Below are 25,295 nucleotides of genomic sequence, written 5' to 3'. Positions count from 1 at the left end.
ACCCGGCTCGTCGGATGTGAGCTTACTTTCTCTTGCTCAAAGTTTGACCTGCTGGGAACCAGAACGATCGTCCGTTTGGTTGCGTGTTTTAGTTCTGAAAACGGTCCCAGGGTTTCTGAGCAACTGAGCACTGTGTGTGCAGTTCGTAGGGGTCGATGCTGGCTGGTAGATAATTGTACCTCACCCGGCTATTATTAGTCAATTTTCGTCCGGATCTTCTTCCGGTGACGGCGAAAGATAAACCGATGTCGGGCCGGGTTGAAGGAAGAAAAGTGACACTTAAGTTCAAAGCAGCAGTTGAGAAGTTTATTTCCTAAAGATTTCATCGCTTGAATCCCTTGAACGTTGAAGAGATTGGGTGGTCTGTTTGAGAGTTTCCGAAGCAAATCAGAGATCGTTGGTGTTTATCTCCGGGTAGTGTTGTGCATTAATCATTGTTACAGGATAATTAGGTACAGGATCGGATGGGATCGATACGGGAACAATAATGTGTATTGTGTGAATACACTCCTGGACTCTTTAATAACCGTAGTAACAATCTTCAAAGTCCTTGTCATATAAAGTTGTAAAATAAACAAACAACTTCTTCGTGACGAGATTTTTGGGCAGGTTTACACCTGCCGATGTATTAAATCTGGCTGTTTCTGAATGCGATGGGAGCAAATTAACACCTTCAACTTGAACCGTGTTTCCGCATGGAAAACATCGCAGTAAATCGCACCGTTTCAAGGTCTAAGATTGAACAATGCCAAATTAGAAAGTACACAATGGGGAGGAGAAAAATGCGTAGATACTACTTGCTTACTGGTTACCAGTGAACCTGGGAAAAGTTGTAGGAGAATTGTTTATTTTCTTGCAAAAAATGTAGATAAATAAACACTCCCCGACGTGTTGCGAATCCTAACGTTTACCGGTTGGTGTAAGTTTACTATGAGCTGCGTCGGTCTTGTTAGTAGCTACTTGCAACAAGTGTAATGGTTATGGTTGATCAGAAAGGTAGTTTTCAGTATACATTTTTAAGCTACTTTGAATTTTGAGATGTCTTCATGTGCTGTGGATGTATTGGTTTCCCACACAGAACCTCCCAGAGTTAGTTCGCAGTTTGCGATGATCAAAACGGCGGTAATCAAGCCTCGAAACCTGTACGGATACATACCGGCACTAGCGAGTGCTTTTGGTATCCATTTACCTTACCGAGTGGTGGTGGCGCTAGGCGAAAGGGAAACTAATCTATTGTGGTAGAGTTTGGCGATTGTTTACTTTCCAGCGTCACGCTCCATGTCACGCAAAAGCCGCCCGATCATGCAGCGTACGTCAAAGTTTGTGGAGTTGATTTCACTGCTCACGTGCAAACACAACAGCACTAGTCGTCGTCGTCGTCGTGTAAGATGATCGCGGGGTGATACTCTCCCTGGGATGGGTGGGGAGGTGGGTCGTGGTTTCTTTTCCTCGACATCCAAAGGACTTTTGATTTTCTATGAGTTGACTACAGATCAAATCCTACCGCGGCTGGCCTGGTGAATGTTCGAATTAACTAACGCAAACCCTTTCTCTATTTTTCTTTTGCTTCACAGGTGAGTGCTCCAAATCTCCTAGCGAGCGTCCACGATGACAATACTGGGGATTGTATAAGTAGCCAAGTAAGTAACATCAGCAGGCACTGGAAATAGTCGTATATTAGTGGGAAATACATCCGTTTGAAGCAGTTATGGTAGTTGAATAGCTCGATGTTCAGTTGATCACTCATGTTTCGTCGGTTTCTTCGAAAGTCTAACAACTCACCTATGAGACTTGGTATCGACAAGCGTTACTGATCAATAGTGCACGGGTCGATTCGATACGTTCCCATGTTTATGTTCTATTTAAGAATTAAGATCTCAAGTACGGAGAGGAAAGATAGCTTTGTTGATAGTTTACCGTAACTGCTCGTTCAAAACTGGGCCGGGAAAGAATTGGAAGGACCAGTTTCCTAGTACGGAGAGTTGGCGTTTAATTGCGGAACATTACAATTTGATTTGCCATCGTTGCGAACGCTGGGGCCTCTAGAGAACGTCGTGCAATGCCTTTTAGGACTCCGAGGGGGAGACTTGAACCGTTTATTCCTTCTCCTAATACGCCAATATAGACTGTGGTGGAGTGTTGGCTTCGCTCCGAACTCTGCAGAAAATTCCTCCTCTATGGTAGAATCAATCATTTATGTATGCAAGTTTTCCCACGTCGAATACCTCCGGCGAGGCAGCGGAGTGAGGAGCTCGAATCATTAAACTGCCAAATTGGCTTATTAACGTTAATATGCTCGGGGCCTCGCGTCTACAAGGGTCGGCATTTGCCGCCCTCTCCCTACCCCCGGTCGGTCAAAATTTCATCGTTCTTCGTCCCGCGATCTCGCGGGAAAAGCTTGATTGCATTGGAATGACCATATTAGTTACGGGCCGCGCGGTGTCTTGTGGCCTGGTTGCTTGTGGTTGTTTAATTTCAAACACGATCCGTAAAGGTCTTTTCGTATTCGTAATGGTAGGATGTACATGTGGCGAGGGTGAAGTTTGTAATATGCCGGAAAATGGTAGCCTTCCGATGAAGCTGGTAGCTTGTTACCTTCGCCCGGTGCGATCGTCAACCCAAAAAAAAAAAAAGCAGGCTTCAAAAGCAGACACAACAGTGCAAAATAGTCGCAAACAGCCACGCCAGCGAAATGATAATGCAAAAGTAAACTGAAAACCTGATGACGCGTCGTAAGGACAAACAATAGCTCACGATGTTTCCAAAAGGTGTAACGCGAGTTGATCGTAAAGCATGTGCTAAATAAGATCGTTATTTAACGTTTCGTTAGAATACCTCAGCGGACTTCGGTTTGCTGGTGGCTGATTCATACACATCCCGTGGTACGTGCGATCGTAGCGAAACCCGTATCATCTTGACGTGCCGCCCCATGGGGTTCTCTTCCTTTCGCGGGCAGCGTCCTTCAGCCGTGAGCCGTGAGAAGTGAGCCGCCGATCGCGGTTTTGCTGTTTTTGGTGGTCCGCGGGTTTTAGCTTTGCTTTAGCTCACTACCACGCGGGGAAGATGCGACCAAGTACGGGGTGCAGTGCCGTGCCGCCATCAAACCACGCGACAATTACGGTACCGCGTGAGAGAGAGAAAGAGAGCACGCGACTAAAGAAATCTCGATGAGAGCGAGCCGCCAACGAGCTGGCCTGCATTCTGCATTGTATTGTGTTGGATCGCGATCTTGTGAGCCGCGGCGTGACGGCGGCTGCACACGAGAGAGACCAGAGATCCGCAGAGAGGTTCCACAAACACAAACCAGATGCGAGCCGCGACCGACGATGCTGTTGGACGCTGATTTAGTTTCCCATTAGACGCCGTCGAAGACGAACGTAGGTACGGTAAACCCGGCGTGCCGCGTTGTCGGGTTAGGGAAAATATTAGGGCCCGAAGAAACGAAAAGCAAACACCCTTATACGGTCCTCACTTGGGTGCATCATTTTCGTCGCACGATAAACGTTAGTTGGTTAGAGAAAGCAGTTAACTATAAACGACTTGCCTCGTCCCAAAGGATTGCATCCATCGGCGGTTAGTGCATTTGCTTTTAATGCAACGTGTGTGTGTGTGGTGGACTCCGAAAAAACCTTCCACTTTCCGGGTTAAAAGAGTGTTAGAATATCATAGGGGCGAAATATGCACACGGGCCCTCCATATTTTTTGTGGCGACGATAAGTTAATTTAAATGTCAGTTGGCTATTGCCCGTTTTCCTCGTTTTATTTTCGGAACAGGGAGCATAAACTTCCCGGTAGATGCAGGTTGTCGGTTATGTGGCGGTTGTTATGTTGTGTTGTGAACAGAAGAGTGTATATGAAATAGTGGGCCATAATTCCGACTTAAGTTTATGTGTTCCTGAACGGGGCGGAAGAAAATTAAAAAATAACACACACACCCATGCATACCCGCACGGCTGATTTGTTGAAATATCCGTTGCCAACACAGCGGTGTGTTTACGTTTTGGTTTTGTTCCTTGGAGTATCAATCCCCCACAGTGTGACGGTTGACGGGGCGGGGAAGTGAATTGGATTGCGCGCGTGAGTGATTTGCATTGCAGTTCCGGGGCCCGATCCCTTGCGAAAGGAGGGTCCCTTTCTTCCCCCCATTCGGTTACGTTTCAATTAATATTAAAAGGCTACAACTAACGACGGTGCGGTATGCATTTTGCCACCCCCACCACCACCACTGCGGATGCGGATTCAGGTTTCCAAAAACCGCCACCGATGAAAGCATCGGCCCGACCGGTCAATCCGGCCGCACGAACCAACGGCAAGCGGCAGCACTTTCGTTCAGCCCTTCGTCGACAACCCACACGGGTTTGGTGTTGTCCAGAAAATTTCCAATTTGTCCCGTGCTGTGTGTCGTTCGTGTGTCGGAAAATAAAAGTTTCCTTGCTCCTCGCCCGTGACTAGTTGGTTGGTTTTTCTAGCTTCCGTGTCGGAAAGGTGTGAATTTTCCCTCGCTCACGATCAGTTCCCATCTGGGCACGAACGCGCACCGTCGGAAACTGTGTCGCGGGACGGCAGCGTTGGCGTTGGCCCCGGTCGCTCTTGGAATGCCATTTTGCCAGTGCGAAGAAAGTGACGTCTGCTATCTATTGTTTTATGTGCCTCCAAACGGCGAAAGCGAGTGTGAGCGAGTGCTGCGAGCTGGTGAATGAAAAGTGCGTTTTTCTTTTTCCCAGTGTACGCTCGAGAGGGTGTCTTTATCGAATCTTTGGGAATCGACCGAGCAAGAAGAGATTCATCGGAAAACCAGCGGCACGAAACGGATGTCCTTAATTCGGTGCGGTGCGAACCACGAGCTCCGGGCGGACGACTCCGTGGTTGTTTTCTTCAATGTTAGTGGTTGCAAAATATAGCAACGTTCGTGGCCACGAGGAATGTCGAAAGTGATTTTTACGAAACATTTGATTCTTCTTTCGCGGCCAAAGTGGAGGTCGTTGTTTTTCCCATCTCGCGTACGCTTCCATCACGGTCGGTTTGGTTTGAATTTGTGCGCCACCAGATGTTGTGTCGGTTAGTTTGACGGACGTACTCGCGTTTCACGTGGTTACCGATTAGTTATTTTATTTAATTCGCTTCCCATCAAGATTCTGTATTGGTTGCAAAAGGAAACGACGATGACCTTCCACGGGGGACTTAGCAAGGTGTTAAAATTGATCCCATAGATTGTGCGGTGTTCAGAAAATGAAAATCCATAAGCACAACGCAAACACGCCAACATGTGGGAACATCTTTGATAGAAGAAATAGAAAATGGGCACCTTACTCCTGCACACGCGATAATCATACGACCAACAACAATGGGAAACAGTGGAAAGAGCTTCCCAAACAAGCGAAAGGAAATAGGAAAAGTTAAACCAACCGACCGTTTTGGGGGCTCCGCGGAGATTTTCTCCCCCCTTTTTTCGGCGGATAATGGATCACCGATGACCGGCAGGTTCTCTTCAGCACAAACACATACATATACACATACGCACAGGCTATATCGGTTCGTGAACTTCAATGAATCCGCGGTTCCACACCGCGGGACCGACAGGAGAGAGAGAGGATGGAGAAAGATAAGGTCAAACAAAATGAGCGGAAGGAAAAACAAGAAACATCATCAACTCTCCCCTCGGGAACGGTCCTCCACCGAAGAAAGTCGCAAACCACGCGGCGCAACTCTAGCCGGCGGCGGCGGTGGGGGTCTGGGGTACACGGCGGGGGCAAACTACTTTCTAAAGATGGAATAATTATGATTGAAAGCATAAGAGGCCGCCGAAGGGGAAGCAGGTCCGCGTTCGTGCCAAGGAAGAGACCTCCCCCGAAGATAGGGCGGTGTTCTGTTGGTTGGTGGCAGTCATAAGCGTTTAATTTCTTGCCCATCCTCTCCTCCTCGTTTGGGTGGTGTGGTCTTTAGTGTTCACCGACTCGGTCGTGGGACTTATCCGCCAGGCAGCGAACCGACGATCTCTCCTACGGTTTGATGGTACCGGCCGAAAAGGCATCATTAGGAAGCACCCGCGGTCGGTGGTCAAATGGTCATAATATTCCAAAGTTCGGGAGTATCCATTAGGGTTTAACGTTTGGTAATAGGCCGAAGCCGCTTAGCACGATCCAGCTGTGGTTGGCTTTGCTGATGATGTTTGACAAAATGACAGAAAGAAGAGAAGCATCCGGCGAAGATCGACACAGGCCAAGTCCAAGACTATTGAGCAGCGAAGAGACCTTGGCTCGGAAATCTTGGACACTACACTCTCGCCATCCTAAGCAATTTCGCTCGCCTGTGTGTTATGTAAAGGCATCATTCATTCTTCGAACCGAGCGCGACTTGATGAGATCATTCTTGATGCATGTGGACCGATGATGGCATGTTAGACACGTTTATCAGGCTAAACGAGGACCGTTTATAGGTCAGGCACAAGCGTGCGATACGAGCAACTCGGTGGAACTGATTCACGGCTTCCTGAATGCGGCTTAATTTTTGCACTCGACTGAAACCTACCGAAAGTTGCTCGGTAGTATTTGCCAAACCCGTAGAGGTTGCTTGAAAATAGTCCAAACTCGACAAACACACTCGGCCTTTGCGGCGAAGAGAGAGAGAGTGAGGGGACCTTATCGCGTCACCGTCTTTCCCGAACCTTATCGCCGGGGCACCGTGTGTCAAATCAAACGCTCGTGAACATAAATCATGGCCATTCGGGTCCAGCGGACCCGCTTTGTGTGCTTTGATTGAAAAACTGTGAAAATAGATAACGCGATCGGGGTTTGGAAATATGCTAAAGATCTTCCTTTCGAGTTTCGGCGCTACTTTCAGTCTAGCGTCGTTTGCTTACCGTTTCGGTTTCCGCTTTCAAGCGTCGGCGAAAAACGTTTCACCGGAACCGAGAAGGTCCCCCGCCTATGGTCACGGTACGGTAGAGAGACGGTTTTCAACTTCCTAGCAACAACTTAGCCGTTGTCAGCCACGGGTCACGTTGACTGTGTGTGCATTCTCTCTCAGCCGTGAAACGACGACCAAACTGCGAAGAAATGCCCGGATGGTGGAACACAGCACAAACCTAAACAAAGCAAAGCAGCTAAGAACGAGGCAACTTCTACCAACATGAATTTACACACATGCATCGGGGAGTTTTCTCCTGGGAACCATAGCTTTCCCGTCCCGCGACAGACAGACGACCGAAGGTTTATGTTTTTTTGCTGAACGCGAGACGACACTCAGCCCAGGGCTTTTTGTGCACTTCGTTTTGCATCGTTCCGAAATAATACAAAAAAAAACCGCAACAACGATGCACTGGCCAGAGGATAATAAAACTAAAAACAAAAAAAAACCCTCTACTGACTCCGGTGGCCACCGATGCGTTTCGGCTGGGGTTGCATTATTATATTTCCGGCCCAAGGTTAGGATACGGTCGGTGGCGCCGGAAGTTATGCACATACACACACCAAACGGAGCAGGTCTTTCCTTCCAAACCATCACACAAGGCAACCTTCTTGGTCGACCGTTGAGAGAGTAGTCCCCCCCCCCCCTCTCCCTTCCTTTTGATGTTCCCCACTAAATTGGATCCGATGCATCCGTGTGAACGAAATTTATGGCGATGCTACACGGTGTGGAGGCGGAGGATCATTCTCTTTTTACTTTTTTCCGATTCTCTGCCACACCGGACGAATCATGGGTAACGGGTTTGTGTTATGACCGAGATTTACTTTATTGCACCACATGTAGTTTCGGGCCCCTGTCGGGTGGCCATTATTAGCACGCCAGTTATTCAATTAGATAATGTTATATTTTATTGCTACCGTACTGTTTGGAACTACATTGCGGACCCGGGGGCACATTGTTTTAATGGTCCATCAATGTAATGCAGAATATGATCTATGACTGGCTGCTGGTACGTATAGGAACACGATTTGTATTGGGCTGTGAACAGGTTTAATTAACCCAACATTAATTAACACAGCTGAACATATTTTTGATGGGTGCCTTTATCTTTTATCTAGATTATTATTTTTTTTGTTTTTGAAAAGACTGAGGTAGCCTCTTAAAAGTTAAAATTAATTAAAGTCCTATTGACGGCCGCAAGTAAGATACCATGAGATAAAATTGTCTGAAAAGAAGACAATCATTAGGGGGTATTACTATTTCTTAGAGAAAATGAGGAAATTACCCAAATTGCAAATTGAGTGACATGAAGATGCTCGTGCAAAATGTCAACACGCCAATTATGCATAATGCTCTGCGTGGCGTGAAAAGAAGAAAGATCGCATGAGAAAGTAATCGCGTGTAGCTGCGCAATATTTAAATGTTTGACTGCATTTAAATCCAAATTTGGTGCTTGATGTTTGATGAGTACAGCTTCGTGTAGAAGTGTAACAACGCCTTGGCACAGCAAAACAAGCGTTCGAGATCGTCGGACTTACACTGAAGCGTTTGTTGGGTAGAAAACCGACACCTTCTTGGCAAAGCCGGAGATCCGACGCGTAAGATCGGATGTCCAAACGACCGTCATCATCATCATCATCATCAAGAAAAAACATCAGCTTCAACTTCAGCTCGGTTGCACATTAGTCGTCCGCTGTAATCAACATTATCAACTTCATCTATTGCGCATTAGAAGGCACACCGAAACCGAAAGCGAAGACACGCAAATGTTTACCGGGATGAACCGGGTTCTCACTTTCGCCCGAGACGATGGCATTTCGGGTAAGCTTTTGCGAAACATCAGCCTTGTGGAAAGCTATCTCTTAGGGACTTGGGAAGATAAACCTACCAACCAGATCTCATCTCTGATGTCGTTGTTGTGAGGCCTCTTTTTTATGGAGACAGCAGCGCTGCGTTTAATTACATAATGAATGTTATTAGAATACATTATCGTTCATGTTGGGCCGACACCGAATAAATTACGTGATTATCAGATGAGGTGTGTGCCCTTTAAATGGTCTTCTGATCCAAAGGGCTTGTTCAAAGCTAGACGCCTACCACGACTATAATGATCCACACTTTGACATTACGAGGTATCTCAAGTAGCTTTTTGTGCTCCCGTGTGTCAATTGTAATGGATGAATACCTCCTACAGTAGTAAAGTGAAGTACAATCGAAGGGCATGAAGTCAATCAATTCCAACTACCTGGATTGGTCCATTGTAATGTAGGTGTTGTTTTCCGGTTTTCTATGTGGGTGAAGACGTTTATATGCGATCGGAGGTTGATCTTACCTGATCATCGATGAATTATCGTGTTGGAGTTACGTGACTGTTTTAGAAGTAGTGTTAACCTTTTGACTAAATGTGGTAGGTTCTCGGGGAATAATTTTTTGAACACCACAAGCATTGTCTAAAAAGTGTCTAGATCGTTGAAGTAAATATCTTGAAACATCTTATATTTTTATTATTAACTTTAGTATAGTCTTTGGTGATTCTTTGGCTTTCAGTAAATTCTCTATGTTGAGCTTCGAATTAACTGGTATAAAATGCAACAAGATTCGTTTGGCAATTACCAACCCGAATGCACAATTCTTGGCAACGAATTCGACCGTACGTCGCTCCGTTCGCAATTTGCTGTGATGGAATTGGCAAAAACCAGGCGATCTGATGCGCGCACCCCGTGTCCCTCATACCTTGTTGCGTGCCTGTCCGTCTTGGATGTTCAGTAATTGGACCAATTTTCCAATTATCCAGTGGAATGAGAACTTGGCATATTTGGGTTTGTTTCTTTTTTTTTTTTTTGGTTGCTGTCAAAAGTACAAAAAGAAGTCCGAAGACAGTAAACTAAATATGCTTCAGATCTTGTTGTTCCCGGTCGAGATTTGGGCGATCGGTTTTGTGTTGTATTTCCCATCTTTCCCGGCGCTTGGGTCCGTTAGCCTGCTGGAAGTGCCACACGTGAAGGGAGCTTCCCCCGGGAGCAGCAGAAGGAGAAGGATTGAACCTGCACCGATTGCCGCCAATTGTTTCGGGTTGGAAAATGGATTTGTTATGCCTCCGACAAGACCCGTTTCTTCCACAATTCTTTCCCTCTCCGGGGATTGATCGCTTTCCATTCGCTTGGTGGCCTTTGTCGTTGGTCAATCGATTGCATCCCCCAACAACGGGAAAGTCGGGAGGTGGTCCCTCTATTGGGCGGCACAAATTAGCTAGAGTTCGGGTGCCGCCCTCCGTTACGTTTGTTGTTGTTGTTGTTGTTGTTTGGTCGCCGAAGAAAATCGGTGCTGTCGTTAAAGTCGTCATCTTGGCTCGAAGTTTTGTTACATTCGTCGGTGGAACCATTGTTTGGTTCGTCGCCGGTCGTTTCTACTGTAGCAAAAAACTGAACCTCCCAAGCTCAGCAACATTAACGGCCACCTTCCTTCCGGGCAAAGGCTGGGCTTGTTTGGGTATATGTAGTTTTTTACGACGATTTTAATTGTGTCCCTTTCCTGGCAATAAAAACAGACTACCGTTTTCCACGTGGGGTTCGCCGTAGTACGGTTGTAATTCCTAGGCTGCTTAGCCAACCGTGAACGAATGATGCTAACAAAAGAAGAAGTTAATCAAAATAGTGAAACTAACAACATAAGGCAAAACGGCGGATTTGTGTAAAGATAATTTTGAGAATGAAAACCGATCATCAATCCAAAAAAAACTGTCAAATAAGTTTGCGAAATGATGCCATTCTGATAATGAAGGTCCTTTATTTTCAGTTGTAGATGTTTCACGTACAACAAATAATAAAAAGACTTTAATCCATGAAAAAAACCTTTTATTATTTGAACATACGATTTTGCTACAAACCTGCGATTTTTTGCTACAAAGAAAACCGTACCAGTGGTACATCGAACGAATCGCCGTCTTGACTTGAGCACACGACTCAAGAAGTCGTACGAGACGAGACAATACACCGTGGAAGACTCTGGAATGCGTTGATACGGCGGACAAATCAGCAAATCTTTCAGGGGACATTCGGATTGCGGCGTGGCACGCGTGGCACCGTGCTCCTCCACACAAACCACCTTCCTCCTCTCCATAGCAGATAAGGCACGGTTTCGATCGTTGTTGGTCCCTCGCGCTTTGGGGTGGTCTACTTACTTCACCATCGCGCGAATTCTCATGTTTGCGTGTGGCAAAAAAAAGTAAAGTTCTTCTCGTGCGTTCCATCGCTATCGACAAACGTCACCCCGATGCAGCTCACGTACGCAAGACGTCTCTCTTGACGTGGGCAATTTTTCGTTCAATTGTGATCGTTGTAATTAACTAAAGAAAAAAAAATCCAATCTAGGTTATCCGAAGCGTTAAGTAGGTTGCTCCATTGTTCCAACCGCCAGGAGGCTGGGTGTGGTTTTGCGAAAGGTATGGCTCTATTGGTTTGTTTTCGCTTCAGCACAAACCGATGTCACTCTGGCTTCCGGTGGAGATCTGCCGTTCATTGTGACTTACGAGAGAAACTGCCATCTTTTCCCACTTCTTTCTGCAGATTGGTGGTGGAGAAAAACAAACCGAATCGTTCGAATAGTGAATAGAAAATCGGCTTTCCATTTCCCGACCACCGACCCAATCTGTCGTGCTCCCGTTTCTGAGCGACCTCTAAAACTAATCCGAGCTTAGGCCAGGTTGATGAGAAAGTATACTAGAATAAGTCAGGGAGGAAGGTCGAACCAACAATGAAGCGCCGTCTGTCGAAAAGTCGTGGGAGAAGCGGTGGTCACGATGTGGAGTGAAAGATGAAAGTTCCCGTCACGGTCATACCAGTATGTAGGTGTGTTTGGCTGTGTGTTTTTCTAACACCATTCCTCGCCGACATGGCACGATTTATGTGGCGGAGCATGTGTTTAGCTTTAACCCCCGTTGGAACGCGCTTCAAGCGAATGCAAAAATGTTGAACGACGGGCGAGTTTCATGAATGGATGCATTGCTGTATTTGTTCATTCTCAAGTGCCAAGATAAAAAAAATGTTCCCGTCTGGCAAAAGCCTCCTACCGACTTCGCCAGGCCGAGGGGGGTAACGTATAAAAATACTATTTCGTCCAATCTGCATCGTTGCACATGCACTCGGTGGGGTATAACGTATTCCACGATTTTTACCCACACTGTTTAGAGAACCAGCTCTGGGATTCCCTCGTGCCACTTCACATCTCTCCAGCGGTCTCGGAAGGCGAATGAAGGAATGTTCTTGTAAATTAAAAACAAAGCCATGCGAACGAACCTTCACGGGAGAGCCTCGGAGATCGGTGAAATGGAGAAAACGAATGGAATAAAACTCCGAGTATATGTAGACAGCATAACAACGCTGGCTACTGAATCGAGGAAGAGCTGTTGGCAATTGACTAACATAACTCCCTCGTGAACCAACGGACGAAATGCATACGATGCTGAACGTTGGACGGCGAATGGACAAATTGGTTTTATTAGCGTCCTCTCCCTCCGTTGAGATGATTTGGGTGCTATGCTGTGATGCATTCGAGTGGAATAGTTGCCCCCGCCCGGGAGGTACGAAGGGAGTCGTCTTCATTGGTTCATTGAAAACCATGTCTCGTCGGTTTCAGTTGCAGTTGCTGGCGTCGCACAAATTTTGCAGCATGTTTAGATTGTGGGTTCAATGGTTACTGCCGTTCGAAAGGAAGACAGAATGATTTGCATGCACTTTACCCGATCTGGTAGATCGTACCGCATATCCATGCTATTGAACTCGGGCATCATTTGTAATGCCATTGTGAACGTATGTTTTTCTTTAAGACAAAAAAAAATTATAGACTATGATACTCAAAACTACCTCAGTTTACTGCTGGCTTTCTCTTCTTTTTCTTTACTTTTTCAATTTTCTTCCACTTATTTACGCAATTTTTTACGATAGAGACCAACTAAAGCTCGAGTGCGGCATTGCTTTTCAAGCGGAGCTAAACTAAACGCATTTGTCAAGTGGAGAAACTTCTGTTTTTCCAACTACCATGTGGCCATTTGCCTAATGCGCACTCCTCAAACGTCAAGTTACTTCAAATGATAATAATTGAAACTATAATAAACAGCGGGAACCGACGCAACCCGGCACCGAAAATCCGGCAAATCCGTTATGGTAATGTTTTATGTTTCGTAACGTCGTGCATTGACGGCAGCTTCTGGCTGGTAGTCCAATGTTTTCCTTCCTACCGTTCTGCCGGTGCCTATTTTTTTTATGTGGTTCATAAGTACAATTTGAATATGTACCACTGTAACTGTTACGCTTAAGAAGAAAGCGACTCTGTGCGGCGAACTACATTTTTATGGCCATTGTTTTGTGCGAGAAAAGGAAAACAGTCGGTGGGGAAGTATGACAACTTTCTTCCTTTGTTATGCCTGCAGTAACAGCGATTGGAACACAGGAAAGTACCTTAACCGCTTCCCATTGCTATCGTCTTTTTGTTCGTTTTAATGCCGCATGCATAAGATTGCATACGGCTAGATGAAAGATGTTTTAATTATGCCACTATATGGACTGATGTTTGGGTTTGTTGGTGAAGATGAATGGAAGAAACGCATACGTAACAGTCCTGCTAAGAGGGCGAAGTATTCCTACCGTTTCTATACGACACAAAATTAGCATTCAAAACGAAAATAAACGATTCCACGGGAAGAGGGCAACCGGGGGTGCATTATCCATCCGACGTTTCGCGCCCGCTGGTTGGAGCAAACATAAGATTTCCATGGGATTATCCAGGGGAATATGGTAAGTAGTTGCCACGTGTACGATGCATCTTTCGAGCATCGGAGGGAAACGTGACGAACGCCGTTGCGTTGGCTTCAGTTTTATTTTTGGAAGAAACAACACGCTGCTTCCGACCGTCCGGAAGGAAGCGGACGGAATCTCTCTCGTCCATCAAACCTTCTCCGTCCATCAAGATTTACAAAAACAACCTCCAAATGGTTGCCATCATTTGGTGGCGTCGCCTCGGTGGGTTGTTTTGCTGCCCATCTTGCTTCTATTCTTGAGCGTTTCTTAGCGAAGATGATTGAAGAGACAAAAACACCGTACGGTGGTGGAGTGCTTCGGGATTATATGTTTATTTGAACAATATTATCATCTTTTTCGGGGGTTCTTCTGCGTAGTTACTTTCGATCGCTTGTATGCGAATGGAATAAACCAAAAACGGTTTAGTTTAAAACTGTTTGGAATAATGCATTGGTTGGTTTGAAAATTTCATAAAATATGTTGTATTATGAATACAATATAGACAGACTATTCTAAAGCGGTTTTTTATTTCAAACCAATATTTTTGCCATTTCTTTGTTCGCCTCAACGGACCCTGTAAAGGAGAAAACATAAAACGTTCGACGTCAATCGTCTAAGCAAAACAAAGACTCACTAACTTGTTTGTAAACTTGAAAATTGTGCATGATTCAACCGAGCACTTGATGATGCATACAGACATGTGACGATGACTGTAGCAGTCCATCTAAAAATAAATCTTTTAGTTAACTCCAATAATCACCGCAAACGCGCAACCTTGCTGCTAGATGGAACGTTATCACAACTGATGACATATAAAGCAAACAAAAAGTAAAGGCTCTTTTCATCTGCACCGTTATGGAAATGGACTGAGAGTTTGTTAAACATCCTGCTAATACACTGATAACGAACAACTTCGTTCTCTGTGCCATTCAGAACATGGCAGACGTGAAGGCTCCGATTTCGTTCGAAACTACCCATTGCTTGAACTACTGTCAAAATATTATAGTTTTACCGAGGGAAACTGAAACCCGGCTGGGGTTGAGCTGTGGAAAATTGGCTGCAAAACGTCGATCATGCCGGAGGCTACTTACGTCTTGCTATTCAAAAACAGTCGGTTGTTTTTGTTTGTCGATGATCATCTTCGATCGCCGATCGTAAAGCTGCCTGATAGCTTTGCCTTTGGTTGCAATAGATTAGTGTCCGGGAGGAAGACGTCATCGGCAGTTGGTTGAGGGAGAAGATGAGAACCCATTTTGTTCCATTTCGTCAACTGCCTCTGTGAAGATCTGTAGAGAGTTCATTAAGAAGCACCAGATTACGGTTCTGGCCAAAGAAACCGGTGCGAATGAATTGAAAACAGAAAAGAAAATGTTCGACCGTCCTCCACCCCCTCCCTATTGGGGCAGAGGATCTTTTAGGTGAAAGCAATTACCGGTCCCCCAGGGTGACAACGCGGGGAACCTCGATGTCGTCGAGCATAATTGACACGATTCGGTGAATCTTTTCCTTTCGGTTCGAAAACCGATTAACGGGTAGTATTTCACACATTTTAAAACGTTCCAAAATCCCGCCTTTCCCATTCCAACTTCAAGTCAACGGGCAGCTACATAAAGCGTACGGTTTTTACGGTGGCTGTCGAAATGTTTGAGCCCGTGGAAGGTGATTACCGCCTGTCAGCAGATCGGTTCCATACGTCGTTGGGGTTTATCCACGCTCATAAAATGCTCCATAAGCGGTGCGATACAAAAAAAACTTATAATAAAAGGAAGGACAGCGCATCGATAAAAAAAATCGCATCCCGTCCACATGCTGCGTTTTCCGTGGTCGTTTTAAAGTTTGATGTGAAATTAAATGAAATAAAATATATTTATATCACCGATCGATCTCAAGCGTGTGATCGAGATGATCGCTAAGGTGGACAAAAACAGTATGTTGTCTTTACCACCACGCTCTTTGATGATCTCTTTTTTGTGTTCGAGGACATCCCTTTCGGATGCATTCAATAAGTATGTCCATGCTGGACGATTGTGTGCACCTACAAAAATACTTCTCTTCCGTGTCCGTTGTCACAAGCTCCGGTCGGTCAATCAATCTGCCAAAAGAAATTTAATCCGAAATAAAATGGCAGACGAATTATCGAAAAGGCTTTATTTTAACGATGCATTTTGTACTTTCGTGGAAGATAGTTTCTGTTTTTGCAAGAAGCAACTTTTACTAGAAGGGGAGAAAGGTCTGAAAATCGATTTGACGTTGCTTTCTGGCAACAGCACAACAATTGTAATCATTTCTGGTTCAATTCCAATTTTAACATTCGTATAAAAAATGTAAAACCATGCTTCTTTGCTAGTCGATTGGTAAATCATGGGAAATATTTTCGAAAACTCATATCTTCCAAGTGAAATTTGTTGCTGCTGGAATTTTTTGGTTTCTCAACGATAAAAATTTAAGCTGATAGCCAATTTCTTATACGCAATTACAGGGTGTTTTTGTTGCGTGTGTCGATGTAGAGTTAACAAGCTAACAATTTGATGTTGATGCTGGAAATTTTTGGTTTCTCAGCGATAAAATCTTTAAGCTGATAAAGAATTTCTTATAGGCAATTACAGGCGGTTTTTGTTGCGTGTGTCGATGGAGAGTTAACAAGTTAACAATTTGTTGATGCTGGGAGTTTTTGATTTTTCAACGATAAAAATTTAAGCTGATAAATTATTTCCTATAGGCAATTACGAGCGTTTTTTTTTGTCGCGTGTGGCGTTGTAGAGTAAGCAAGCTAATAACAGTGAAAATAGTTAACGTAAAGCGAAAGACTTTGCCAATGTGATTCATTGCGAGGGCTGTACCATGTTTTTCCTGTGATGCGATCGACCGTTGGTGGCAATCGTCGTTCGCGAACGTCCGATCCGGAACCGTTGGACGGGTTCGGTAAAGTGAATGTACAATCAGGTACGCCGGGGAGAGGCGCCTGGAACTGCGCCACTACCGCCACTCCATCAGCCGTTCCAGCGCAGCGGCAGCACCTTACGGCGGCTGCAGCAGCAGCGGGACGTCGAACGGAAGCGATTTTTCGCCGCTGGCGTGCCCAAGGGTGGCCTACAACGCACCACTAGCGCGGCCGTTAGTCCCGGAGGAGAAGTTACCCTAAATCAACCGGTACAGAGTGACCCCAGCGAGGGTGTCACCAACAGCGAAGAAAGCAATATGTTACTTACATCGCACGATCATTTGGGCTTCAAGACGATGGGCTTCATCAAGGAGGATGAAATCTACGCGAGCGGTGGTGGTGGTAGTGATGGGCAAAGCCCTAAACCACCCGGAACTGTCCGAGGCCGGACGCTCGTTGTTCCAGAGATCAATGTGATCGCGGCACCTGCCATCGAGTCCGAACAAGATGTAAGATTTAGCATTCGATGACTCGAAACGGAGAGTCATTAATATTGGGGAAAGAAAAAGACATGCGCAAGCAATGGGAAACAATTATCAGAGAGCGCAATTAAAATATTCTAGAATTTCCTTTCATGACCCATTTAACGGTTATCAGAGAATTATAAAAAAAAAAATACCGCCATTTGTTTTGTTTATGCTAGATTACTCATTTGCAATCTCGCTGTTTTTCATTTATCCTTGCTCTAGGGAAAACAAATCAACCACAGTGCGTCGCCGTTCCGACGCTGGGGACAGTCATCGTTGCGGTCACGCTCGACGGAACACCGCACACCGAACGGCTCAGCCCGCCGGCCCTCGTCGCTGGCCGCGTCCGAGAGCGACGTCTACACCAAGTCGATCGACGATGATTACAGTTCGACCAAGAGCGGCTACAATCCGTACGGTGGTGGCAGCTGTGGAGACGTGCTGGCCGTCGACTCCGGTATGGCCATGCACGGAACTGGCACGGAAACTGGGCGGAAGAGTGCCGGCACCAGTGGACCGACGGGTGTGGCCTCGTGGGGAACGTCCTTCGAGAAGCTGCTGGAAGATGCGGCCGGATTGCATACGTTCTCGGTAAGATATCAGCCACCGGAAGAGATTCCCATCGAGGGCCACTACTAACGGAGCGTTTTAATTTTTTTCGTTTGTAGGAATTTCTCAAGAAGGAATTTTCCGCCGAAAACATCTACTTCTGGACGGCGTGCGAGCGCTACCGGCAGCTGACGGAGCGCGAAGATCGGGCCCGCGAGGCACAGGCAATCTTCGCCCGCCACCTCGAGTCCGGCTGCAGCGATCCGGTGAACGTTGACTCGATCGCGCGCAACATTGCGCTGGAGCATCTACCACAGGCCGAAACGACGCTCTTTGCGGCCGCCCAGAAGCAGATCTTCAATCTGATGAAGTTTGACAGCTACCAGCGGTTCATAAAGTCCGATCTGTACCGGGTGTGTCAGGAGGCGGAAACCAAGGGCCATCCGTTGCCGTACCCGGGCGATCAGCTCGATCCGATGTTGCGCACAAACTGCACGATGGTACCGGGCGGCAGTGCGGGTGCGAGCGGTGGTGTTACGAAGCTGAAAAAGTCCCTCAGCAACGCGGAAGATCGACGGCGCAAGTCGTTGCTGCCGTGGCATCGGAAGACGCGCTGCAAGTCGAAGGATCGAGGTGATTCCGACGCATCCAAGAAGGACGGTGGCAAGGGGTCGACTAACGGTGGGAATGGTACGGCGAACGGGGCAGCAGGTGCAGCAGGTGGAAGTAGCAGCAGCAACACACTCAAGCTGCTTTCCACCAACTCCACCAGTGATATTCATAGTTCTCGAAGTTCCTTAGCAAGGTTTGTTTCCTAAATATCGTTTCCGTATGCTTCAACAGTTTGTAATCGTTTCCTTGTCTGCTTTTTGCTTTAGTTTTGATGCCGCCATCGGTGGAAAGTCATACGATCCGGACGACACGCGTACCACGCTATGCCGGGTAATTCTGTCGAACGGTGCGACGACCGTCGTGCAGACACGGTCCAATGAAACGATTAAGGAGCTGGTCGAGCGCCTGCTCGAGAAGCGTGGCATCGTGTACAACGCGTACGAGGCGTTTCTGGCCAGCAGCTCGAAGCCCCTCGACCTGGACGGACCCTCCGTAAGCCTCGCCGGTAAGGAGGTCAACATTGACCAGCGAGTCGTGTTCAAGCTGAACCTACCGAACCGCAAGATGATATCGGTCAAGAGCAAGGCAACCAAACCACTCGCCGACGTGTTGCGGCCAATCCTGCACAAGTACAACTACGAACTCGATCAGATGAAGGTGACGGATGCGGCAGACGTCGGTCTCGACATGACCCAACCAGTCACCGCGGTCGATGGATTGTGTTTGTACATCCGAAGCGCGGCTGACCATTCCGCCGTAACTGCTGCTACTATTCACCCGGAGCTGGGCCGGCCATTGGCCGGGGCAAGACCAGTCATCAATACGGCCACACATCAGCAGATCGTACACCACTTCCAACAGCAGCAACAGCAATTACTTAACAGTCAATCGTCTGCTTCCCAGCATCATCAGTTCGCCGTTCCATCCTCCAATCCGCCTTCGTACACCCTGGCAACCAGCGGGAAGAGTAGATCGTTCTTTGGGAGTTCGATGAACACCGCAACCGCGCCATCCACGTGCAATAATAACAACAACTCGCTGAATGTGAACCACAATCATCTACGGGCCAAGGAGCAGCAGGGCCAGCACGAACTGCAGCAGCAGCTCAAGGAAACGGAACAGCCAACACCACCGGTGTCCAACGCCGTCATCGGACATAACCGTGGTCAGCAACCGGATCTGAACACGCTGGACGAAATCACGAACAAGGTGTTCAACGAACTGATGAACGGGAAGACGGCGAGCAACGGGGCGACCGGCAAGGGCCCACCGGATGTCGATTGCGCCTCGGACACCTCGTCGTCGCGGCGCGATCGGTTTCGGCGGCGCGGTTCGAACGCACCATCGGAGAGCGGTCGAGGAGCGAAGAGCAAAAAATGCTCCACCGGCGGATCGGAAGATGGGGGCGAAAGTGTGACGAACGGTGGCACCAAGAAGCCGATTATTGCAAAGCTGAAGGCGGGCGTCAAACTGCAGATGCCAACCCGGTCGCAGAATGATGGTATGTGATAGTTGTGCTTTTTACATTTAAAAAGCATTTGGATGGATTCTACTAATTTGAATGATTTTGAATGTTGTTTTAGAGCTTCTCGAAGGACTGAAGCGTGCTCAACGTAGTCGATTGGAGGACCAAAGGGGCACGGAAATCAACTTCGAGCTGCCGGATTTTCTAAAAGACAAGGAAAACTTCACATCATCCACCACCGGACCCACCGGACCGGGTTCGGCCGCCAACGGTCAGGTGCCTTCGGGGGTACTGGCACCGCAGGCAGGACCCACTAGTAAGCTGACGCGTAGCAAACCGGCCCGACGGTCCGAAGCAACCACCCCGACGGCGGAGTTCGTCGGTGGCTCACTGCAGCAAATCAACAAACCCCAACCGGCGCCTCGGTTATCGATTACGGGTGGTCAGACCCGTGGCTCGCAAGCCGGTGGGCCGGAATCTCCGGTCCACGCGGCTGTTAGCGACAGCCAGCTGAACCTTTCCACTCAGTGCAACGCGTCGCCGCTTCCCCTTGACGATCCGTTTCGTGTGCGCGGTGGCGAATCGCAGTCGGAAAACAGCTATGCCGGTAGGTAAAGGACGACGACCGCGGAATAGTCCTACGACTGCGGGTTGGAAACGCTTAACAAACGCATGGAGAGGCGCGATGGAGGCGCATGTACAAAGCAGCAAGCGCATATAGCGCAAAATCTTTCGATTAACCTCACTAACACGTGCTTTCCTTTCTCTCCTATGTGTCCCGTACGTTCTAACGGCTGTGGGATTCGTTCTTTTTTCCATCTCTCCTCTACAATCACTTGGCTGGCGTGTGGCGGCCGCTGGCCTTACTTCTGTCTGATGCGCGCTGGTATGGTTTGACTTTCGGTACCGTACAGGAAGTATCTCGAGCGTAATCGAGGTTGCCCTAGGGTGATGATTCACCAACCGAAACGCCCAACGTTCTAAATAACCCATTCCCCTCGTCAAAAAAAAAACAAAAAAAAAAAATCACATCAATCGGCCTTGCCTGAAGCGGTATTTCAATGTGCGTTTAGAGCATTATTATTCATCCTTACTTTATGTCCGTGTCATGTGTGTTGTGTACCTGTTTTGTGTTGTTAATTTTCATTCCATTTGATTCCAGTTTTTTGTGTTGCGCTTTCCCAACTTATTTTCCATTCTCTCTCCGTATACAATATCCAGTAGAAATTCCCCGCATGAATGGTAGAATTGTTTGTCTCTTTCCCTTAACGCTAGTTAGTAACTTGAATTTTATATCTACATTTCATATTACACTTGCCCACAAATTATTTCAATTGTTTTCTGGTTTTTTTTTTTTGTCAGACTGATCAGTTGTAATGCGTCCGCTAAATAGGAATCGTGTAAAGTTTTGGGTTTTGAATGAATAGTTTAAATACGTATTTTATTCAAAGTTGTTTTAAATTGCTCATAAATTAGTGGGTTCAATATTGCCAAGTATCAACATAGTCACTTAGACGTTAGACGTAAGAAAAGCACGTTTTAACTAAATCGTCCTACCTTCGCGGGAAAAAATTATTCTTTCATCCAATAACATTTACATTCCCTCCATATCCTTACAGACACTACCCTAGTCTTTACGCACGCCACCCCCGTCCAGGGTCAATCCCCGGTGGCCGCTACTCCACGCACCATTATCCATCACCGGCACCACCAGGACGACGTTCGATCCGATGATCAGTCCGATTCTAGCGCAGCCGAGGATCCTCCCGGCGACGATACACACACCGGGTGCTGTGAACATCCGTACGATACCTCGCCCGATTGCTCCCCCCCACCCGCACACGGTGGTGGTGGTCAGCTACATCCACATCACTATCATCACGCGACGCCCACGGGTGCACCCGGTGGCACTAATCCCACCCATTACCCGCCTCATCACCATCACCATCATAATTCACTGCTTCACCATGCCCACCACCATCCGCATGGGCAGCACTACCATCATCACCATCATCCCGGTACGCGCTACCAGGCAACGAACGGCGGTGGTATTGGATCGACTAGCGCGACTGTGACCACCACCCCACTGGCGTTGGTGCTGGACGGTGGTCAACCGGCACCAGCTGGCGACCAGAACCAAAAGGGTCCGCCACCGTTGCCACCGAAGCCGAAAATCCTACCGATGAAACCGTCCAACTGGGGACACCCGGGTGGGGTGACAGCCCCCTACAGCATACCCAACGGGGACGGTGGATCCAATACCGGGACCAGTGGGAGCACCAGCAGCTCCGGCACGAGTAGCACCTCCGGCAGTACAGCCAACAGTAGCACTAGCAGTAGCAGCAGTAGTAGCTCCAACAACCACCAGCACCACTCCGTTAGTGCTAATGAAGGTGTCGGTGGGGGTACGGCAGTGGTGGGAAGCAATGGTATTTTAAGTGCGAACCACAACGAATTGGCCAACGTGGTACGTGAAGGAAACCGGCGGGCGAGCGGAGCTATAGCGGCCGAGTCGGGTTCGTCTGTGATCAGTGCTTCCGTGGCGCAAGCACGAAGCGTCTACTTCGACCAGGGAAGCAGCAGTTTCGTTTGACCTGGTACGATTGAATGAGGCAGAGTGTGGCATAGGCAAACAATAATTAACCCTTTGCATTGGATGATTTGGATGGGAAACCATCAGTTCCGAAAACTAATCCTTTGTTGGAAAAGCAATAGGTGTGGGTAAGTAAAGCCCAAACCTGTTCAACGAAACACCAGTCCGATGATTGTTAGAAATTAACTTATTTGAAATTGAACTTTGGTTTAAACAATTCCGTGATACCTGTTCCGGGCGCCTGAAGTGAAGTGGGTTGCGTTTTTAAAGATATTGATATATAATAGTTGAATTAGTAATTTGAGTAAATAAATTATTTAATTTTGTAAAATAATGATTTTGTGGGTCGAGTCATGTTTTTTTTTTCTTATTCATTGTTATGTCGAAATACAGAACAAAACTGGGACGTAAGTACAAGTGTTTCTTTAAATAAAATCAATTGTAATGTGTAAGTGTTCTTCTTCTTCTTGGCGTAATGCCTTTGCGGTCATGGCCTACCCCGTTAAGGGGTTATGAGACTTTTTGCCCTATGTGTGGCGATTTTCTAACTGGCGCTTCCGCTTAGCTGTCGCGGACCGGTGTAAGTGTTATTTGAAAAAAAAAAATAGTTCTTCTGGCGTTAAACAGCGCGGTTAGAAAATTGAACTTTTCTTTTAGTACATTTAAAAGAGCTTCAAATTTACCTTTTTACCTTGGAAAACCGCTATGCACGCAAATTAAAGCAGAAGGTGAGGTTTCCAATAAATGTATTTATTACGACTAAAAATAATGCACCATGCGTAACGAAACCAGCGTCGTATTTTATGCCGTTGCTGCCACCTCTGCTTTGGGACTTTCATTGACCGGCACGGCTTCTTTAGTTTCTTCAGCCACTGTTTCCACCGGCGCCGGCTCGTCATCCACCCGGTAGGTGATAAATGCTGGCGCCTTTGGTGGCATCCAGTCCGGTACGATCTTTTCGTGCAGCCTCCAGACACCATACTCGTTGGCCAGATGTTTCTCGAACACCACATACTCCAGGCAATCCTTGGCCAATGTTTCGCTACCATGCATCAGCCGACCGAAGCGATCGTAGATAGCCAGCGTTTGCTGACTATGGAACCGTACCGTCACCTGAGCAAAGATGTTTTCCTTCGTAATCACATCCGTGCAGCGTGCATGGACGACTCGCGGTGGTTCAAGTGATTTCAAAAACTGCCAATGGATCGTCTTGTCCGCCACGTTGTGCATCAGCTCCGGATAGGCTCGCTCGGTAACGATTTCGCGCAGCTTGTACTTGTTCTTTTCGCACAACGTCCGGTGTGCCTGTATGTAGAGATCCTGGGCCAATGTAGCGAACTCCGGTGGTTCGAAATCTTCATCGTAGCTGCGGATCTTGCGAATGGCCATCATAGATTTGGTTTTCTTTTCCAGCTGTTCGATCTTCTGCTTGGCGCCTTCGCGTGAAACCAATGACATACGCCCATCGCCCTCTGGCGGAACGTACGGTTCGAAAACACCACCGGTGCAGCTGATGTAGAACGGGCGTTCGAGCCACGGACGGGGTGGCATGATGCCTCGCTCCTTCATGCGGGTCTTCATCTGCTCCTGCGATAGATCCTCGGCTTTTTCGTTCAAGTTTGGAATATCGATCTTAACGACCTTTGCTTTACGCAATCGTTTCCACTTTGGATCCCAATGTTTTGTACGCCGGTGCCGGACCTGCGGCTGGTTGAGGATGGCCGCATTTTGCAGGCACGGCGCAAGGAGTCCACTCGATGGTAGCTTTAAAGAGACGGTTCTAACACGGTGAGTAATGTCATCCACAATGGAATTAATTGTAGAAATACCTGGAGAAATTTAAGAGCTGCTCGACTCGCAGCGACGAAAGATGCCATTTTGCAGAATAAAAACAACCCGCCGATCTGTCAAAATTTTAATCGAATGAACTGGTTCATTTTACGAATGCGAGTGAATAAACACTTTAAAACTGTCAAAAAAGCGTTACATTGTGAGCAAATAGTTCGGTATAATTTTTTTTCAAGCATTTGAAAGCACGATGAACGAAACGTCAAAGCCAAACAGGGCTAATAAAACAACGCAATATATTTTCAAAACCAGAACAGTCGATCATCTTCCGCTTTGCAGCAAAGCGGTTAGTGATGGGGAGCGGTTAGTGATGGCGAATCTTTCGATTCAAATCCATTATGAGATCCGGATCTCCGAATCCGAATCCCAATCCGTCATATCATACATGCTTATCTAAAGCCGGTTTTTTATATGATCTGTTTAATTCAATGAATGATTTACATCAGAATATCAATATAGTTGACATTATTCTTCTGATTGTATTCAAACAACACGAACAATCTAGTCCTTTTTGGGAATATGCAGACTAACTTATTTACCCGAGTTTATTCCAAGAAGAGTAGCATTTTTTATGTTTCAAAAACGAGGGTCTGGTCCTGATGAAATGGGTTTGGTTGGGTAGAACAACTCGGATAATGGACATTCTACTGTATTTCTTTGTAAAAAATAGGTTCTAGGAATTTTTCTAGAGCCAAACTTGCAAATCGCGCAAAAAACTCAATCTATGTCCATTGGACATTCTACCCAGCGTTCGATTTGAGTAAACTTAAATCAATTACATTGTCTCTAGATCGACTAGTTATGTAACTAATTCGACTCAAATCATTGAGAGTCGATTCAAACAGTTTAGGATCAAGTCAGAATCGAATCAAATCGAGTCCCAAACAAATCAAATCTGATTCGAATCCCAATCGAATCAAATCTTTAGAATCTGTCAGATGGGATTCGAATCTTTAGAATCCGTCAGGCCGCTCATAGACGGCGCGCGTCCGACGCGTCCGCGTCCCGAATGTTATCGAACATCAGTCAAAATGGGGTCTAATTGACGTTTAACGAATTGTCATTTACCTGCGTGGGACGCGCATCGTCTAGCTAACCACCCGCTATTTTGAACGCGCGT

General features: G+C 46.9%; 2 protein-coding genes across 2 annotated transcripts in view; one reads left to right on the top strand and one right to left on the bottom strand.

The window, feature by feature from the left end:
* LOC131260308 (regulator of G-protein signaling loco) overlaps window positions 1–22,644 on the top strand; it is a 43,718-nt gene extending 21,074 nt beyond the window's left edge. The window contains exons 2-7 of the mRNA XM_058262005.1: window positions 1,575–1,640; window positions 17,331–17,699; window positions 17,777–18,462; window positions 18,536–19,770; window positions 19,853–20,341; window positions 21,354–22,644. Coding sequence (XP_058117988.1) covers window positions 1,575–1,640; window positions 17,331–17,699; window positions 17,777–18,462; window positions 18,536–19,770; window positions 19,853–20,341; window positions 21,354–22,327 — 3,819 coding nt within the window. The 3' untranslated portion in view covers window positions 22,328–22,644. The remainder of the gene's footprint in view (window positions 1–1,574; window positions 1,641–17,330; window positions 17,700–17,776; window positions 18,463–18,535; window positions 19,771–19,852; window positions 20,342–21,353) is intronic.
* Window positions 22,645–23,058: 414 nt separating this feature from the next.
* On the bottom strand, window positions 23,059–24,296 carry LOC131260325 (large ribosomal subunit protein mL45). The gene is made up of 2 exons (XM_058262026.1): window positions 24,157–24,296; window positions 23,059–24,091 (listed from the first exon to the last, which is right to left on the bottom strand). Exons 1-2 carry the CDS (start codon window positions 24,202–24,204, stop codon window positions 23,129–23,131), a joined length of 1,011 nt encoding a protein of 336 aa, XP_058118009.1. The 5' UTR covers window positions 24,205–24,296; the 3' UTR covers window positions 23,059–23,128.
* Between the last annotated feature and the right edge of the window lie 999 nt (window positions 24,297–25,295).

The sequence above is a fragment of the Anopheles coustani genome, chromosome 3 (assembly GCF_943734705.1).
Source record: "Anopheles coustani chromosome 3, idAnoCousDA_361_x.2, whole genome shotgun sequence".
NCBI classification, from domain to species: Eukaryota; Metazoa; Arthropoda; class Insecta; order Diptera; family Culicidae; genus Anopheles; species Anopheles coustani.
This window is presented reverse-complemented; position numbering and strand designations above follow the sequence as displayed.